Source organism: Lolium perenne, chromosome 4, assembly GCF_019359855.2.
Source record: "Lolium perenne isolate Kyuss_39 chromosome 4, Kyuss_2.0, whole genome shotgun sequence".
Lineage (NCBI taxonomy): Eukaryota > Viridiplantae > Streptophyta > Magnoliopsida > Poales > Poaceae > Lolium > Lolium perenne.
In genome coordinates, this window is record NC_067247.2 from 29,805,320 (window position 1) to 29,825,969 (window position 20,650).

The window sequence follows — 20,650 nt, forward strand, 5'->3', positions numbered from 1 at the left end:
ATCTTCTGAAATATTGCGTTCTGACGGTGCTTTTTCCAGCAGAATCCTGGCTCCGGTGCTTGATCCTCCAATAATGATGAAACATGCAAAATAGATGAAATAACATAAGTATTGTGTCCCAATATGAAATATATCAATGAATAACAGCAAATTATGATATAAAATAGTGATGCAAATTGGACGTATCAACTCCCCCCAAGCTTAGACTTCGCTTGTCCCCAAGCGAAACTGAGCTCGATAAACAGGACCACATGTTTATGGAGTGAAGAGTCGATAAATAAAATACGGACAAGAAGCATCATATTCATTCGCACAAGACATTATAGTAGTCAACTTCCTCATATAACTCAACTTGAAACAAGTATAAGTGTCGTGGTATCGTCACGGCATATGCCATAGGGTGGCTAATCGAAGTGGTTCCTGAGGGATCTCACGGCGGTATCCGGATGCGGGTATGGGCACGAGCGACACGGCGACGTACCCAGGTTCGAGGCCCTCCGATGGAGGTAAAACCTCTACTCCTGCTATGAGTGTATATGATGATCACACAATACAATGGTGCTCCTAGAGCTGTGTCCGGCTGCTCCTGGGAGGCTAAGGGAGACGATGGTCTCTCTCACAGGGCAGCTCTATGGGTGGAATGAAGTAAGAATGATCGATCCCCTGCACGAGAGGGGGTAGTGCGGCTTATATAGGCGCCGGCACTTTACATATAAGACCCTATAGTTTACTGGCCGGCTTGGCCGCCTCCGGCTTCCGCTCCTTCCCGAGGCGGTGACGTCAGGAGCCGTTGAGTCATCGTGGCCTGTCCCATCCAGCTACCACGGTCAGCGGTATGGAGAGGAGGTGTCCCTGTCGCCGTCAGCCACTGTAGCCAGTACGGATCGTCGTAAGCCCTGACGGCCTGTCCGGCGCGTGGCACTATTGCTCCACAGTGCCCCGCGCTTTACGGAAGATGGAGTCAGCGTGGACTTTAGGAACCCGGATCACCAACCCGGTTCCTTCCGGTGCAAGACTCGCCAGCCTCGAGTCGGTCTGAGGTACAGACCCCAGTCGGATATGGCTTGTAGAAGCCGGCCCAGCTACAGCATTGGTGGCCGTAGCCAGGCCGACTAGGACCTAGAGCCAGCCGGCTTCCGGACCAGCCGGCCACGGCGCCAGCCGGCCGCTCCTCAGCCGGCCTTTGCCACGAGCCGGCCAGTGGCCAGCCGGCTGCTCCACGTCCATTGCCCTATCCGGGGTTTTCCCCCCGACATTAGCCCCCGAAGCTGGCAAGGTCCTGCGTTTAGAAGGACCTAGGCAGGTTTTCCTGGCTTCTCGAATATATTTGACGGCACTTGGAGGGGCCGACTGAGAATTTTCATTCAGCTGGCTGCGCCCTCATCCGGCTCGTTCCCGCCGGCTGCTTCTAGCCGGCCGCTTTTTATGCTTGTACAGTTTTTGCTTTCTCGCAAGATCTGATGGCGTCTCCGCCTTGCTGATGAATTTTGGTTCGAATGGAACTTATTGTCCGGCTCCGGCTTGCGGCGCGCCGGAGTCTCCGCCGCCTCGGGCCCTGCGCCCGACTTGATCGGTTCGACGCCCGGCCCTGCGGTCGGTTCGTCTCGGTCACATCAATGTTCCTCCGGATCCGGTGCGGTAGTGGGCGACGTGGTGTGGCCGTTTCGGTAACCGTCGTGGTCGTGGGAGGAGTTACGGCGCAGTAAATCCCGATCGTGGCCCACGATCGCCACGTGGCCGCGCAACTGGCGCGCCAGGCGGCTATAAATGCCCCCGGTAGCGGTACCGAGGCGCCCTTCTTCTTCCTCGCATTCTTCGCTCTCTCGCTCAAGCTTTCTCCGTCGCACGCCCACGCTTTTCCTCCGGCGGCCTCCTGGCGAACTCCGGCGAGCAGCTGCCCCGACGATCTTCCGCCGGGCCGCCGCCGCCACTCCATCAATCCGGCGCCACGGGGCCGCGCGTTTCGACGGAGCGTCCTCAGCCGCCGCCGTCGCCGCCGCCGTCGCAAGGCTCCTCATCGCCGTTTCGCCTCTCCTGGTTGTCTTCTTCTTCTGCTTCAACAATGGCGTCTCCCAGCGGATCGTGGAGGGGCTCATACATGCGGGAGGACGACATCGAACGACTGGTGCGCCTCCGGCGGATCCCGCGGTCGGTGGTCACGCGGGTGCCCGGCGAGGAGACGGAGCCCGCGCCGGAGCCCGGCGAGCGCGTCGTCTTCGGCGCGCACCTTGATCGCGGGCTGGGCCTGCCGGCTTCGACATTCTTCCGGCAGTTTCTCGACAACTTCGGCCTGCAGCCGCACCACCTGCCGGCCAACGCGTGCGTCCTCCTCAGCTGCTTTGTGGCGTTCATGGAGGCCTACGCCGGCTTGTGGCCCGACATCGACTTTTGGAGCCGGCTGTTCTACTTGAAGGCGCAAACCACCGACGGCCACCTGCGAGCCTGCGGCGCCGCCTCGATCTACACTCGGCCCGGTACGCCTTTCCCCAAAATCCCCACCGTTGACTCGGTGAAGAACTGGCAAATGTCGTTCTTCTATGTGCGCAACGAGGGGCAGCTCGTCGACCGGATCAACTTGCCGGAGTTCAACCCGGCCCCTCCAGTCGGCCGGATCAACTGGAGCTACAACGCCCGCTCGACGGATCCGGACGCTGAGGTGAACCTGCTTTGGGACTTCCTGGCGGCAACTGTTGACAATGGGCTGACTGCCGAAGATCTCCTCTGCACCATCGCCGAGCGCCGGGTGCTGCCGCTCCAGATGCGCACCCACAAAATCGAGCACATGTCCGGCCGGTTCGATCCGAACCGGACGTCCAAGGCACTGCTCACCAAGGCCCAGGTGGCCAGCCGGGTGAATAACATCACCAAGGCAAACCAGCCGGACGACTGGAACTACGGGCTGGCGCCCCGCGACAGGGACCATCCACCGGAGCGGGTAAGCCTCGTGTCTTTGCCAATTTCCGGCTTGCGGCTGCAAGGCCGACTTCCCTTTTTCTTCTGCCGACTTCCGGCTTGTTATTTGCTCATGCTTTTTCTGTCTTTCTAGCTCTTTGAGCGCCAGAACGCCGAGGACGGCGACCTGGCGACGAGGAGGTGGACGCCGGATCACGTCGATCCGGCTGACCAAGCCGGCGACCAGGCCGGCGACGATGACCTGCTGCAGGCGCCTGATCTAGGCGGCCAGGGGGAGCACAATCCGCCCCCTTCACCAGAGCAGCAGGAGGACGAGGAGCCGGCGACGTCCGCCACGGGGCCAATCCCCGCCGTGCCCCTTCGCACGAGGCCGCCCAGCACCACGGCGACTTCGGCGCCCAAGGGCACAAAGCGAGTCGGCTCCACCGCCGCCTGGGAGGCGAAGGCGAAGAAGCAGCGCCGGCAGCAGCCGAAGAAGGTTCCGGAGCAGGCCGGGTGAGTTCTCTTTCTTGTTTGATTCCTTTTCTTTCCTTACTTTTATGCTTATCTTCTCTCTGTTTATCCGGCTAGGGCCCCTATCAAGTTTGCCCAGGGCGGCGGCTCCCGGCAAGCTCCACGCGTTGTGTCGCCGCTTCCGCGCCAGAGGAGGGAGCAGACGCCGCAGCCTTCCTCGCGCGCACCTACGCCGCCGCCGCCGCGGTACTCCGCCTCCCGCAGGGCACCTTCCTTTGCCGTGCCGCTGGCCTCGGCGCGATCGCGGCACGCGGGCCGAGCCGCCGCGGCAGCCGACGCTGGACGATATGTTCCCGCGCCGGACACGTCTTCGACCCAGCCGGCGGGGCCGGGCGGGGTATGCCGCCTTCGACCGGAGCCGGAGCCGGCAGGGCTGCTCCTGGAACCGGAGCTGGCAGGGCTGCGCCGCTGCGGCTGGAGCCGGCACCAGGCCCAGCGTGGTGGAGCTGGATGAGAGCCCGAAGGGGGCACCCCTGTGCGCCGAACACGATCGCGCCGGCTGGGCCATCCGCTGCGCTTGGAGCGACGCCACCGCCGCAGCCGACGACAGAGGAGCCGGCCAGGCAGGAGCCGGCGAGGGACGAGCCGGCGCGCATGGAGGGCGCCGACTCGCGCGCGCTGGTGAGGACGGAGACCCCATCAGCGTCGCAGCAGGGCCTGCATGTGGCCAAGGGCGCACTTCTTCTTCAGGTGTCGTCCGCCTCCGACTCCAGCCTTGGCTCGGCTGCCACCATGGAGCAGGCGTGGCTCCGCGCCGACTCCTACGAGGTGACCAGCCGGGAGGGGAACCCCGGCCAAGCATCGGTGGAGATGTTCTTCTCCAGCCTGCAGGCCAACCTCAAGGCCAGGGCTGCCGAGGCTGCGGCTAACGTTGCCAAGGTGGAGGAAGCCGGCAAGGTAAGCTTCGTCTGTTTTTGACCTGATTATTATCCTGGTAGCCCTCCGAGGCATGGGCCGGCTGCTTGGAGCCGGCACGGGTTTCGCCTGTTCGACTGACTTTCTCTTTTCCTTAGGCTGTGATGGATCGGCGCACCACTCTGTATAATCGCGCCGTCACTCATTACCACAAGGCCAAGCTGGACCGGGCCGACTTGGCCCGCGAGCTGGAAACCGCCAAGGGTAAGCTCTTGCTTCTTTCGACTCGATGTCTTATTTTCTTTTTAGTCTTGGTTGGCTGATGTTTTCTTTCCGGCCGCCTCGCAGTTGAAGCCGCCAAGGTCCCGCAGCTGGAGTCGGACCTCCGGGCTGCTCGTGCCCAGTGCGCCGAGAGCGAGGAAGCGGGCCGATCCGCCGCCGGCAAGCTCAAGCTGGCTGAGCAGGAGTTGACGCGGCTGCGCCTGCTGGAGCAGAACCACCTCACTGAGCTCAACTCCCTCAGGACGGCGGAGAAGGAGAAGGTGGAGGATCTGAGCCGGCGGCTGACGGAGGTGGAGAAGCAGCGGCTTGCGCTGCAGGAGGAGGTCACCGCCAAGTCCACAGAGCTGACGGCTACCGCCAAGCGCTGGACCGACGAGTTTAGCGCGCTTGATCGCGGCTTGGCGGGTGAGTGCATCTCTATGTTCCTTTCCCTTTGCCGGCTTTCGGCTGTCGGCTGCCGGCTTTCGTTGGCAGCCGGCAGCAGAAACTTCTGATTTCTTCGCTATCCTCATCTTCGGGCTGGTGGCAGTCGGTTCTTGCCGGCTGCCGCCAGGCTTTTCCTTTTGGCTTAGGACTTCGAAAATTTGCATTTTTCAGCTTATTTCGGCTTCGATGGTTTCTGACTTGCTTCTTCTTGCAGCGGCCTTCCCGGAGACGCAGGACGCGGCTTTAGCAGCCGTTGGCGTCGCGCGCGACTCCAGGAGGCGGGAGACCGGCGAGGGCAGCTCAGAGTACTTCTCCATGGAGGACCACATGGCGTCCATGGCTGCCCGCATCGAGCCCATCACCAAACTTGGCTGGGAGCTTCGGAAGGCGGCTGAAGAGCTGGTGCCAATGCTGTGGCCTGAAGAGGCGGTGCCGCAAGATATCTCCGGCCTCATCTCCTCGATGGAGCGGGCGCCGGACCGCTTCCTCGACTGGAAGGAGTCGGCCACGCGCGCTGGTGCCGACATGGCGCTGTCCTTCGTCCTCTCTTGGTACAACGAGGTGGACCTGGGGCAGCTCCAGTTCCGGCGAGCCGGCGTGGAGGACAAGCTCCCAGCCGATCTCAAGGCCGCCCGTCTTGCCCGAGCCAGCGCCATCGCCGACTTCGTCGACAAGGGCGCCTTCGTCGCGGACCCGAACCCTCCTCCATCCGATGAAGATTACATGGAAGATGAGGAGGCGGAAGACGCGCCCGAGGACGACCCGGCAGCCGGCTCCGCTGATGCCCCTCCGGCTTAGATTACCTGCTTTTCAGTTGTTCTTTTGCCAAGACAATTTATTAAATCCCCGGGATGCCGGGTGCACATGTATGAATATTATCGCCCTTTAATTATGTCACACTTTAATGTGTTGGTTATTCATTTGTGTGCCGAGTTGCTTTCTTTCGACTCGTTCGCTTTTTCCCATCTGCCCCACTCTTTGGCTGTGCTCTTGCCGGTCGTACGTCCGACTTGCGATCCGTCGCCGGATCAAGAGCGGGCCGCTGGGTGAGGCCGACAGTATTTCGGTCGAACGAGCTAAATTCGGCAATCCGGCACTTATATAAAAAGTTGCAAGTCAACTCGCTCTTACTCTTTCCCTTAGTCGTTTTTCGCGTGCCGGCTCCCTAGGCCTTACTCCCGCCAGCCGGACAGCCGAGTTGCGGTCTGTAGCTGGATCGGAAGCCGGCTGTCGGAAACCGGATCACGTTACTGAGCCGACCGCGTGAGAGGGTTCAAGCCAATTGGCGAAACAAGGTGGAGTACGCGAAAAACTTGTCGGAAACGGCGCTCTTGGCGCGTGCTTTTTCATAACTCGCAAAAGGGATACAAGGGATACATACATTCCTGCTCTCATGTGTAAAATGGGCGGAGTAAACTGACATTCCAGGGACGTTTAGTCTCCTCGTCAGCCTTGTCCGGCTTGTTTTTCTTAGCCTCTTGGGCATCTATGAGATAGTAGGAATCATTGCCTACTGCCTTGCTCACGATGAAGGGACCCTCCCATGGGGATGACAGCTTATGCTGTCCGGCTGTCCGCTGGATCAGCCGGAGCGCTAGGTCTCCTTCTCGGAATGCTAAGGGCTGGACCTTCCGGCTGTGATAGCGTCGGAGGCTTTGCTGGTAGATAGTAGATCTAGACGCAGCCAGCAGTCGGGCCTCTTCGACCAGGTCAACTCCATCTTCGCGAGGTTCTTTGGCTTCGGCTTCTGTGTAGAGCTTGATCCTTGGCGCGTCATGCTCGATATCAGTCGGCAAGACGGCTTCGGCCCCGTATACAAGGAAAAATGGTGTGAAGCCGACCGAGCGGTTTGTCGTCGTGCGCAGGCTCCACAGCACATTGGGCAGTTCTTCAATCCAGCAGCCGGCTGCTCGCTCGAGCGGCTCCACCAGCCGGGGCCGGATGCCGGCTAGGACTAAGCCGTTAGCCTTTTCCACTTGTCCGTTGGACTCTGGGTGTGCCACAGAAGATAGGGCCATCCGGATCCCCATTTCCCCGCAATAGCGAGAGAAGATGCCTTGGGAGAAATTGCTGCCGTTGTCGGTGATAATGCTGTGGGGGTAGCCGAATCTCACAATGATTTCCTTGAGGAATGTGACGGCTGTAGACCCGTCCAGTTTCTTGATTGGCTTGGCTTCGATCCACTTGGTGAATTTGTCAATCATCACCAAGAGATGTGTCATGCCGCCTCGCGCCGTTCTGAATGGGCCTACCATATCCAAGCCCCATACGGCAAATGGCCATGTGATGGGGATGGTTTTCAAGGCGGAAGCCGGCTGGTGTCTCTTCTTTGCGAAGCGCTGACAGTCGTTGCACTTCTTCACCAACTCTTCTGCGTCTCGAGCGCAATCGGCCGATAAAAACCGTGCCGGAAGGCTTTGGCCACTATGGCTCTGGATGAGGCGTGGTGTCCGCACTCTCCTTGATGGATTTCCCGTAGGAGTTCAATCCCTTCAGCCGGCTCGACGCACCGCTGGAACACCCCACTTACGCTGCGTTTGTACAGCTGGTGGTTGATGATGGTATAGGCCTTGGCCCTTCTCTCAATCTGCCTGGCCTGGACTCTATCATCAGGCAGCACACCGTCGGTGAGGTAGGAGAGGAATTCTTGTGCCCATGAAGGTACGCATCTTATCTCGAATACGCTGACCAACAGGGCCTCCTGCGTGGGAGCTTCCGGATTCGACTGCATGGTCGCCGGGTTCGGCTTGCTAGCCGGCGGGTTCGGCTTGCTAGCCCCCGAGTTTGGCGATGAAGCCCCCGGGTTGGACTGAGAAGTCCCCGGGTTCGGCATGGTAGCCGGCGGGTTCGGCTTGTTAGCCCCCGACTTGGGCGATGAAGCCCCCGGGTTTGGCTGAGCAGCCCCCGGGTCAGCCGGCACGAATATTGAATCCGAGTCCGGTGACGGTATGATGGACGGCTTCTTGAGAACCGCCAAGGCGATGCCCGGCGGAATGGCTTGCCGGGTTGAGCCAATCTTGGACAAGGCGTCAGCCGCCTCGTTGTTTGCCCGTGGCACATGGTGGAATTCGCAGCCGTCGAAGAAGCCGGATAGCTGCTGGACATGGAAGCGGTATGAGGCCATGTTGGCGTCCTTCGCGTCCCAGTCGCCAGATGCTTGTTGTATGACCAAGTCAGAGTCGCCGAAGCAGAGTATGCGACGCACGCCAATCTCCTTGGCCAGCTTCAGCCCATGAATGAGCGCTTCATACTCCGCCACATTGTTGGATGCGGCGAAGTGGATCTGCAGGACGTAGTCCAGCCGGTCTCCCTTGGGAGAGGTGATGACGATGCCGGCTCCCAAGCCGTTGCGCATCTTCGAGCCGTCGAAGTGCATCTTCCAGTGTGTGGAATCCGGCACAGGCGGCAGGTACTGCATCTCAGCCCAGTCGACGAAGAAGTCCGCGAGGATCTGCGACTTGATGGCTGTGCGTGGCTCGTAGAGGATGGTGTGGGCGGCTAGCTCCAGGGCCCACTTGGCAACCCGGCCGTTGGCATCCTTGCTGCCGATGATTTCTGCCAAGGGCGCTGTGGCAACCACCTTGATGGGGTGCTCTTGGAAGTAGTGCTTCAGTTTCTTGGCCGCCATGTAGACGCCGTAGGTGACCTTTTGGTAGTGGGGGTAGTTTTGCTTCGACTGGGAGAGCACTTCGCTAAGGTAGTAGACTGGGCGCTGAACCAGCTGCTCTCTGTCGGCTTCTTTGCGCTCCACCACCAGGACAACGCTAACCACTCGGTTGGTGGCTGCGATGTACAACAGCATCGGCTTCATTGAAGCCGGCGTTGCAAGGATTGGCGCGGTTGAGAGCACGCGCTTCAAGTCACGGAAAGCCTCATCCGCCTGCGGTGACCAGACGAATTTGTCCGCCTTCTTCATTAATTGATACAGGGGCAGTGCCTTCTCCCCTAGCCGGCTGACGAAGCGGCTCAAGGAAGCCAGGCAGCCAGCAAACTTCTGGACGTCCTTGAGGCACTGCGGCAGTTCCATCTTCTCCAGGGCACTGATCTTGTCCGGGTTGGCTTCGATCCCTCGCTGAGAGACGAGGTAGCCAAGGAGCTGGCCAGACGGCACGCCGAATGTGCACTTGGCCGGGTTGAGCTTCATCCGGAATCTTCTCAGATTGGTGAAGGTTTCTCTCAGGTCATCAAGGAGGGTAGTCGTCTCCTTGGTCTTTACAACGACATCGTCCACATATGCGTGAACGTTTCTGCCGATTTGATCCTGCAAGCATTTTTGCATGCACCTTTGGTAGGTGGCGCCTGCATTTTTCAAGCCGAACGGCATAGTCGTGTAGCAGTAAGCCCCATACGGGGTAATGAACGAAGTCTTTATTTGATCAGCCGGATTCAAAGGAATCTGGTGGTAGCCTGAGTAGGCATCTAGGAAAGACAACAGTTCACAGCCGGCAGTCGAATCTATAACTTGATCTATGCGCGGCAGGGGGAAGGGGTCCTTCGGGCACGCCTTGTTCAGGCTGGTGTAGTCGATACACATGCGCCAGGAGCCGTTCTTCTTCAAAACCAGGACCGGGTTCTCCAACCAGTCCGGGTGCAGTACTTCCATGATGAAGCCGGCAGCTAGGAGCCGGGCGATTTCTTCACCGATGGCCTTCCTTCGTTCTTCGGCGAAGCGCCTAAGAGGCTGCTTCACCGGCTTGGCTTCGGGCCGGACGTGGAGGTGGTGCTCAGCCAACTCCCTCGGCACACCCGGCATGTCTCTTGGAGTCCATGCGAAGATGTCCCGATTCTCACGGAGGAAGCTGGTGAGCTCGCTTTCCTATTTCTTGCTCAAGCCGGCACCGATGGTGACGAACTTGTCCGGCTGCGCCGGGTCCAGCAGGATCTTCTTGGTGTTGTCGGCCGGCTGGAAGTGAGTCATCCCAGCCGGGTTGCCCGCAGCCGGCATGTCTGTCTGCGCGGCCTTGGCGAGGGCGACGGCGTCGTGGATGAGCTGCTTCTCGGTGGCGATGACCAGCGTCTGGGCCATCTTGGAGCTCTGCGTGGCGCAGTCCATGGAGCGGCGATAGTCGCCGGCTACGGTGATGACCCCCTTGGGGCCAGGCAGCTTCATCTTCAGGTATCCATAGTGGGGCACCGCCATGAACTTGGTCAGGGCCGGCCTGCCTAGGAGCGCGTGGTAGGGACTCACGAGGTCCACCACCTCGAACTCGATTCTCTCGGTGCGGAAGTGGTCCGGCTTCCCGAACATCACCTCCAGCGTGATCCGGCCGATCGGCTTGCAGCAATGGCCTGGCACGATGCCATGGAAGACGGTGGGGGTGGGGCGCAACTCGGCCTCCTGGATGCCCAGCTTGCGGGCGGTGTCGCGGTAGAGGATGTTGATGCTGCTGCCGCCGTCGATGAGGACGCGCGCAAATCGCACGCTGCGCCGGGTTGTGCCGATGGTGGGGTCGAGGACCATGGCGTAGCTGCCCGGCTTCGGCAGGACAGCCGGTGTGTCGCGGCGATCAAAAGTGATGGCCTGCTCTGACCAGTTTAGGTACTGGGGGACCGGCGGTATGACCGCGTTGACCTCGAGGGAACGGCTCTGCTGGCTCGTCCTGTCCTCGGGCTCGGAGGTGAAGATAATGTAGGTGGCGTCTTCGGCCAGATATCGGCCGCCATGGTGCACTTGGTTAGCCTCGTGGTGCTCGAGGTTGACATTCTCTGCGCCGGCTTGGCCACCCGGCCCGCCAGCTGGTGGGGGCGGGGGTGGAGGCGGTAGAGGTTCACCGCTGGTCAGCCGCTTCATGAAGTGGCAGTCGCGGGTGGTGTGGTTGGAGGGGTTCTTGCCGCTGTGGTACTTGCACGGCGAGTCGAGCATCTGCTCAAAGGTGTACTTCGGCTTCCACTGCCGGTCTTGCTTCTGGCGGCGGCTGCCGCCTGCCGCGTTGTCTGCCACGGCGGCTACGTGGGCGGAGCCGTACCGGCGGTCCGGCTGGTCGCTGTGACGCTTGCTGCGGTAGTTATCCCGCCGGCTGCCATGAGAGGCGCCGTCTGCCGGCTTGTGCTCAGCCGACTTGTGATGGTCCCGCTTGGAGGGAGCCGGTGCTGGGTCAGCCGGCGCCTTGCCGGCTTCTTCAGCCAGCGCGTATTTGTCCGCGATGGCCATCAAGGCGGCCATCGACTTGGGGTCACTGCGGCGCAGCTTGTGCCACAGCATGGTGTTTGGCCGGCAGCCTCCCATGAAGAAGCTGATGGCCTGGATCTCGTGCACGCCCTCGCAGGAGTTGCGCATCTCGCACCAGCGCGTCAGCACGCGCGCGATCCGTCTCGTCCGGGCCCTGCTTGCACATCTCAAGCTGCCGAGGCGACCCGGCCGGCGGTAGGTGCCGGTGAAGTTGCTGACGAAAGCCTCTTCGAAGTCCAGCCAGCCGTTAATGCCGCCGGCTGGCAGGTTGTTGAGCTGTGCGGGCGGAGCCGACCAGCATCGTGGGGAGTAGCGCACCGCCCCCCCCTGGGTGCCCCGCGAGCTGCCGACTGCGGTGGAGTAGTCCAGCAGCCAGTCCTCCGGCTTGGCGGTGCCGTCGTACTTGGGCGTGTCGCGGGGGAGCTGGAAGCCGTCGAGCACGGGCTCGTTGGCGATGCGGGGCCCGAAGCACTTGGGGCAAGCCGGCGCCTCCTCTTCCGCGATGCGGGATTCGACCAGCCGGTCGAGGCGGTCTCTGGCGTCGGTGGGCTCGATGCGGGGGCCCAGCCGGAACGTGCCGGCTGGCGTGTGCCGGCTGCTTCGGAGCCGGCCGGTGCCGACGGCGGGGCTCGGAGTCTTGCTCCTGGTTTCGGCTTGGGGAGGCCGGCTGCGGCTGCCGCCGCTCGGCTGGTGGCTCGGCCGGCCCGAACTTGCGTGCGTGGCCCGGGAATCATGGCGCCGGCTTGGTGCCGGGGAGGCGGACTCGGCCGTGTCCCTGGCGCCTTCCCTGTCGTTGCCTGCAGCGCCACGAGCATGAGAAGCTCTGGGGGCATTGACATACCTGGGGTCGGCGATCTGCCTGTTGGCTGCGTTGAGCAGCTCAGTCACCCGCTTGGTCTGGCGGCATAACTCTTCGCCTTCAAGGCGGTTCAGCTCTTCTGCGGCGGCTTCTGCCGCGCGCATGTTCTTGTCGGGGTGTTGTAGACGGGCAGCTCGCGGACGGAGCCGGCGAAGGAGCGCCGTCGCGGCGATCTCGGCGCCAAGGTCGCGGCCCCTGCGGCGGACGTGACCGGCTCGGCTTGGCTCGTCGCCGCCCGGAGTGAGGCCGTGGGCGCGGTTGTACTCGCGCTGGGTGATCTCCATCCGGCGCTTAGCAGCAGCCGCTCTTCGGTTTGCTTGAGGAGGAGCTGGCGGTGCGCCTCCAAATCCGCCTCGATGGCGGTGGGGTCTCCGCCAGCGTGAGCGGCGTGCTCGGTTCGCCGGACTTCGTCCAGCCGGGACGGTGGCGGTGGCGGCCTGGCGCCTGAGCCGGAGGCGTTGGGGTCGATGTTGCGCTCCAGGCCGGGGCCACGGGTGCGCGGGTTCTTGACGGGGGGCTCCTCACCAGCCATCATGACTTGCACGACGGCGGGGCTGGCGGGAGCGCTGCTGCCGGCTCGCGGAGGAGGGCTAGCGCAGCGCAGCACCTGCCGCGGGTAGCGCGGCGGTGCGACGGTGGCGACGTAGACGTCGTGGCCGCCGAAGGAGATGACGCTGCCGCCGGCTGGGAAGGGCCGGTCGGCGAAGCAGCCAGCGTTGTCGCTGACGCAGTCGAGGGAGCCGAATCTCCAGATCAAGCCTGAAGCGACTCGCTCGCCGGTGGTGATGGTGAGGCCCGTCCGGATGAAGACACCGGCCGAGGACGCTGAAGGCCCCACGGTGGGCGCCAAATGTCGTGGTATCGTCACGGCATATGCCATAGGGTGGCTAATCGAAGTGGTTCCTGAGGGATCTCACGGCGGTATCCGGATGCGGGTATGGGCACGAGCGACACGGCGACGTACCCAGGTTCGAGGCCCTCCGATGGAGGTAAAACCTCTACTCCTGCTATGAGTGTATATGATGATCACACAATACAATGGTGCTCCTAGAGCTGTGTCCGGCTGCTCCTGGGAGGCTAAGGGAGACGATGGTCTCTCTCACAGGGCAGCTCTATGGGTGGAATGAAGTAAGAATGATCGATCCCCTGCACGAGAGGGGGTAGTGCGGCTTATATAGGCGCCGGCACTTTACATATAAGACCCTATAGTTTACTGGCCGGCTTGGCCGGCTCCGGCTTCCGCTCCTTCCCGAGGCGGTGACGTCAGGAGCCGTTGAGGCATCGTGGCCTGTCCCATCCAGCTACCACGGTCAGCGGTATGGAGAGGAGGTGTCCCTGTCGCCGTCAGCCACTGTAGCCAGTACGGATCGTCGTAAGCCCTGACGGCCTGTCCGGCGCGTGGCACTATTGCTCCACAGTGCCCCGCGCTTTACGGAAGATGGAGTCAGTGTGGACTTTAGGAACCCGGATCACCAACCCGGTTCCTTCCGGTGCAAGACTCGCCAGCCTCGAGTCGGTCTGAGGTACAGACCCCAGTCGGATATGGCTTGTAGAAGCCGGCCCAGCTACAGCATTGGTGGCCGTAGCCAGGCCGACTAGGACCTAGAGCCAGCCGGCTTCCGGACCAGCCGGCCACGGCGCCAGCCGGCTGCTCCTCAGCCGGCCTTTGCCGCGAGCCGGCCAGTGGCCAGCCGGCTGCTCCGCGTCCATTGCCCTATCCGGGGTTTTCCCCCCGACAATAAGGTAATCACAAATAAAGGTGCATAAGAAATCATAATTGGTGATGGCAAACTTCGTTCTTGGTCAGAGAACAATTAACAGATTATACTTATCTCATTGAGCAGCGCTCTCATGTTAAAGTTTATAAGGCACAACTTGCATACTCAATCATAATGGTCTCTTCATGATCATTGATAACTTGCAAAGCTATATTCATTCAGATAAAACTTGTACTAAACAAGGAAGAATAAAAGACATGACGAAGCAAATCACAATATAATGGTTTGATCACAACTACTCAAATGCTTGCTTGAGATGGAGGGAAATAGGTTTACTGACTCAACATAAAGTAAAAGACAGGCCCTTCGCAGAGGGAAGCAGGGATTAAATCATGTGCTAGAGCTTTTTCAGTTTTGAAATCATATAAAGAGGGTAAAAGTAACATTTTGAGAGGTGTTTGTTGTTGTCAACGACTGGTAGCGGGTACTCTAACCCCCTTGCCAGACAAACCTTCAAAGAGCGGCTCCCATATTATTTTCATTTTATGTAGCACTCCCTCCAACCTTTCTTTCACAAACCATGCCTAACCGAATCCTCGGGTGCCTGCCAACAATCTCATACCATGAAGGAGTGCTTTTTTTTTAATTTTAGTTTTATTATGATGATGACACTCCCCCCAACCTTTGCTTACACAAGCCATGGCTAACCGAATCCTTCGGGTGCCGTCCATCAATCACATACCATGGAGGAGTGTCTATTTAGTTTAATTAATTTGGGACTGGGAATCCCATTGCCAGCTCTTTTTGCAAAATTATTGGATAAGCGGATGAAGCCACTAGTCCATTGGTGAAAGTTGCCCAACAAGATTGAAAGATAAACACCACATACTTCCTCATGAGCTATGAAACATTGACACAAATAAGAGATACTAAGTTTTGAATTGTTTAAAGGTAGCACATGAAGTATTTACTTGGAATGGCGGAAAATACCATGTAGTAGGTAGGTATGGTGGACACAAATGACATAGGTTTGGGCTAAGGTTTGGATGCACGAGAAGTATTCCCTCTCGGTACAGGTCTTTGGCTAGCAAGGTTAATTAGCAAGCATAAGAGTCGAGGGAAACAAACAAATGTACATGTGATAGAAACAATCATGCATCTTCCTTGTAAGCACAAACAATTTTAACTTCAGAATAATAAGCTATGAGCTAACAAGAAAGAAAGACAATGAAACATCTACATGTATTTCTCTTTTCTACTTAACCCTCAAAGTGTTGTTGCTATTGACCAATGCTAAGTTTGCCAAAACCAAATAGATTTATTCAATGCTCCCAAAGTGATACCAATACTAACAACAAGGTAAATTATATGATAGAGATTGCAAACTAGAATAAGATGTGCAATATGTAAATGATAAGACTTCTCATTAATATTCCATAACGATAACTCACACCAAGGGATACATAGATAACCAACTAAAAGAGAGATACTTCCAAAGTGCAACCCATCTTATATGATAACTTCCCTACTCATGATATGACACTACTTGACAATAAAAAGTAAAAGGTAGTGATAATGTGATACCGCGGCACTCCCCCAAGCTTGGAACAAACCAAGGGGATGCCAATACCGATGACGAATTACTCCTGCGGCGATGGTGGTGATGAACTCCCGTCATCAAACTTCCAAGGAAGAGGCTCTCCATCAAGAAACGACATCTTGATCTCGGGAATCCTGAAACTAGCAGCACGGCTTATGTATTTAAACCTGTTTTCATACTCACAGTTCTGATTCTGAACATCATAGAGTTGTGCTTGGAGCTTGTTGGTGGTGTCGTGAAGTGAGAGGATGTCGCTCCAAAGCTTTGCAGTTTCCTTCTCATGTTCAGCAATGAGTTCAGACACAATCCTGTGGAAGATATCCACCTCACGCTCGGCCATCTTCTTGTATTTGAAAACCTCTTGTTCTAGCTTCTCCATCCTGTCTTCCAAGCTTCCTTCTCCTTTAGGACCCTGGACATCCTTGACCTGCAGTTCCCCTTCAACGAGCAGCAACTCCTTGGGGTGCATCCTCAGCTCCTCCATGTACAAGTTGCCAACATCCTTGCAGGAGCTGTCCTTCGGAGTTTCTGACGAAGACATGATGGCTCTAGATCCGAAACAAATCCTGGCAGAAACAGCTCGAAACAAAACACGTCGAGAAAACGATATACGGACCTCCAGGGGTCCGGGGGATTATATAGCAAAAATTTTCTCGACAAAAGGAAAGTACCAGATCGAACCAGAGTCGGAAAGGGGCGACGGGGCGGCCAGACCATAGGTCGGCGCGGGCCCAGGTCAGGCCGCGCCGCCCTATGGTGGCACCCCCTCGTGCGTCCTTTCCACTCCGTTTCGAACTCGTAATTTTTCATATTTTCCAAAAACAGCAAAAATATTGTTCGGAAAGTAAATTGCATACTTTTCATTACCGATCTTTGTTACCTATTCAAAGTCGAAGTTCGCGGATCGTCAATTTGTCCTTTAATGAAAGCCTCTGGTGTTTCCACTTGAATAATATCAACATCAACATTATAAGAATCACCTGAGATATAATGCTTGAGTCTTTGTCCATTCACCACTTGCGTAGCATTGCCTTGGAGAGAGCTAATTTTGATTGCTCCTGAACGATACACCTCCTCGACAACATATGGTCCTTCCCATTTCGAGAGTAATTTCCCTGCAAAGAGTCTGAGACGAGACCGATACAATAGGACTTTATCCCCAATATTAAATTCTCTTTTGATAATCCTTCTATCATGCCATTTTTTAACTTTCTCTTTAAAGAGTTTAGCATTTTCATAAGCTTCACTTCTCCATTCATCTAGAGAACTTAATTGCAACAACCTCTTATCACCGGCAAGTTTAGGATCTTTATTTAATTCTCTAACAGCCCAATAAGCTTTGTGCTCTAGTTCTAAGGGTAAATGACAAGCTTTCCCATAAACCATTTTATAAGGTGACATTCCCATGGGATTTTTATAAGCAGTTCTATAAGCCCATAGTGCATCCTTCAATTTACTAGCCCAATTCTTTCTAGTTTTATTAACGGTCTTTCCCAAAATAGATTTAATCTCTCTATTTGATAATTCTACTTGACCACTAGTTTGAGGATGATAAGCAGAAGCAATTCTATGATTAATACCATACTTAGCAAGAGTTTTTCTAAAACCTCCATGAATAAAATGAGAACCTCCATCAGTCATAATATATCTAGGCACTCCAAATCTAGGAAAAATAATGTCTAAAAGCATTCTTAAAGAGGTCTCACCATCAGCACTTTTTGTAGGTATTGCTTCCACCCATTTAGTAACATAATCAACAGCAACAAGTATGTGAGTGTTACCTTCTGAAGAGGGAAAAGGTCCCATGAAGTCAAATCCCCAACAATCAAACGGTTCAATAACAAGAGTATAATTCATAGGCATTTCATTACGTCTGGAGATATTACCAACCCTTTGGCATTCATCACAAGATAAAATAAACTTTCGCGCATCCTTGAATAGAGTTGGCCAATAAAAACCTGATTGTAGAACCTTTTGCGCGGTTCTTTCTCCGGCGTGATGTCCTCCATAAGCACTACCATGACATTTACTCAATATCTCTTGTTGTTCATATTCGGGAACACATCTTCGCATAATACCATCCACTCCTTCTTTATATAAGTGTGGGTCATCCCCAAATAATGCCTCAAGTCATAAAAGAATTTCCTCCTTTGCTGAGCTGAAAAGGTTGGAGGCAAGTACTTGGAAACAATAAAGTTAGCATAATCAAGCATACCAAGGACTGTCTCGCGAGCTCACCTTTATTACAGCCAATTGTTCATTTGGAAAACTATCATTAACGAGAACAGGATCATAAGCAATATTTTCCAATCTAGACAAATTATCAAAGAACAGGATTATCAGCACCTTTCCTATCTACAATATGTAAATCAAATTCTTGCAAAAGGAGTACCCATCTAATAAGCCTCGGCTTAGCATCTTTCTTTGTCATAAGGTATCTAATTGCAGCATGATCAGTATGAATAGTAACTTTTGAATCAACAATATAAGATCTAAATTTATCGCAAGCAAATACTATAGCTAATAATTCTTTTTCAGTTGTAGCATAATTTCTTTGAGCAGCATCAAGAGTTTTACTAGCATAATGAATAACATTCAGTTTTTTATCTACTCGCTGTCCAAGAACAGCGCCTACAAAGAAATCACTAGCATCACACATAATTTCAAATGGTAAGTTCCAATCAGGAGGTTCAACTATAGGAGCAGTTGTTAAGGCTTTCTTTAGAGTTTCAAAAGCTTCCTTACAATCGTCATCAAAAACAAAAGGTACGTCTTTTTGAAGAAGATTAGTAAGAGGTTTTGAAATCTTGGAGAAATCTTTAATAAATCTCCTATAAAACCCAGCATGACCAAGAACACTACGAATACCTTTAACATCCCTAGGATAGGGCATCTTCTCAATTGCTTCAACTTTAGCTCTATCAACTTCAATACCTCTCTCAGAAATTTTATGTCCCAATACAATTCCTTCATTGACCATAAAGTGGCATTTCTCCCAATTAAGAACAAGGTTAGTTTCTTCACATCTCTGCAAAACTTTATCAAGGTTTCGCAAGCAACTATCAAAAGAATTCCCATAGACGGAAAAATCATCCATGAATACCTCTACAATACTCTCACAAAAACCATGAAAGATAGCAGACATGCATCTTTGAAAAGTAGCAGGAGCATTACATAAACCAAAAGGCATACGTCTATAAGCATAAGTTCCATAGGGACAAGTGAAAGTGGTTTTCTCTTGATCTTTAGCTTTAACAGCAATTTGTGAAAACCCAGAATAACCATCAAGAAAACAAAAATGAGTATTTTTAGACAATCTTTCTAGCATTTGATCAATAAATGGTAAAGGGTAATGATCTTTCTTAGTAACTTTATTAACTTTTCGAAAATCAATGCACATTCTATACCCTACAACTACTCTTTGAGGGATGAGCTCATCATTATCATTAGGCACAACAGTCATTCCTCCTTTCTTGGGAACGCAATGCACAGGACTAACCCATCTCGTATCCGCAATAGGATATATAATACCAGCTTCAAGAAGTCTTAATACCTCATTCCTTACCACTTCCTTCATCTTCGGAATTAGACGACGCTGATGTTCAACAACAGGCTTTGCATCATCTTCCATATTAATAGCATGTTGGAAAATAGAAGGAGAAATCCCTTTCAAATCATCAAGAGTGTAGCCAATAGCTCCTCGGTGCTTCTTCAATATTTCCAATAACCTTTCTTCCTCAATCTCTGAAAGCTTAGAACTAATAATAACAGGATATATTTTCTTATCATCAATATGAGCATATTTAAGATTATCAGCAAAGGCTTTAAATCAAAAACAGGATCTTCCTTTGGTGGCGGTGTTGTACCCAAATCTTCCACCGGTAAATCATGCTTGAGAATAGGTTGGCGAAGAAAAATTTCCTCAAGCTCATCTCTTTCTTTCCTAAAAACTTCACTCTCGCTATCCTCCAAATGTTGCTGCAAAGGATTATTAGGAACAAGAACAATAGATGCACACTGCTCCATTTTAAAATCATCACTAGGCAAATCAGCTTTATAAGGAGTTTTGGTAAATTTAGAGAAGTTAAACTCATAAGATTCACCAGCAAATTTAGTCAAAATTTTCTCTTTCTTGCAATCTATAATAGCTCCACAAGTATTTAGAAAAGGTCTACCAAAAATAATAGGACAATAATCACTAGCAGCAGAACCAAGTACCAAAAAGTCAGCAGGATATTTAATCTTACCGCATAAAACTTCCACATCTCGAACAATACCAATTGGAGAAATAGTTTCTCTATTAGCCAGCTGAATAACCACATCAATATCTTCAAGTTCACAAGAATCAATTTCGTGCATAATCTCCGTGTAAAGCTCATAAGGAATAGCACTAACACTTGCACCAATATCACATAATCCATAATAGCAATGATCACCAATTCTAACAGATAGCATAGGAACACTAGCTTGTTTGGGTTTATTAGGATGTGAAACAATATTAGAAGCATCTTCACAGAAAATAATATGACCATCCTCCACATTTTCAGTCATAAGATCTTTAACTATTGCAACAGCAGGTTCAACTTTTATTTGTTTTTCAGGTTCTACAGGTTTCTTTTCACTTTTATGAACCGCACTATTTATAACAGAGTACTCCTTCATTTTAGCAGGGAAAGGAGTTTTTTCAATATAAGCTTCAGGAATAACATGATCGAGTTTCAACTACAACGCATTTATTAATAGATGAATCAATTTTATCTTTATACGGTTCATGATACTTATCAAAATTCTTCTTTGGCAATTCATAATGAGAGGCAAAAGCTTTATAAAGATTTACAGCAACTTGAGAATCAAGACCATATGTAGCACTCATATTACGAAATTTATCAGTATCCATAAAAGCTTCAATGCATTTATAATCATAAATTATACCTGATTCTCTGTCCTTGTCGTTCTCCCAACCTTCAGTATTTTCTTGGATCCGATCAAGAAGGTCCCTTTTAAACTCTTCTTTGTTGCGTGTAAATGATCCAGAACAAGAAGTATCCAAAGAAGGTCTTGTCTTGAAAAGAAAGTCTTGCATAGAAATTATCAATAATAACATTACCAGGAAGCTCATGAATGGGGCATTTGAGCATTAAAGACTTCAATCTCCCCCAAGCTTGGGCAATACTCTCTCCATCATGAGGCCAAAAATTATATATGCGATTCCGATCCTTGTGAATTTCACTTGGAGGATAGAACTTTGAATAAAACCGGGGCACAATATCATTCCATTCAAGAGAATCCCCATTATCCAGTAATTTATACCAATG

General features: G+C 53.7%; 1 protein-coding gene across 1 annotated transcript in view; it reads left to right on the forward strand.

Moving 5' to 3' along the window:
• The window catches only part of LOC127346659 (uncharacterized), a 41,153-nt gene that overhangs the window by 8,130 nt on the left and 12,373 nt on the right, over positions 1–20,650 (forward strand). The window contains exons 3-4 of the mRNA XM_071828902.1: positions 4,776–4,968; positions 5,204–5,754. Of these exons, the coding sequence (XP_071685003.1) occupies positions 4,776–4,968; positions 5,204–5,754 (744 nt within the window). The remainder of the gene's footprint in view (positions 1–4,775; positions 4,969–5,203; positions 5,755–20,650) is intronic.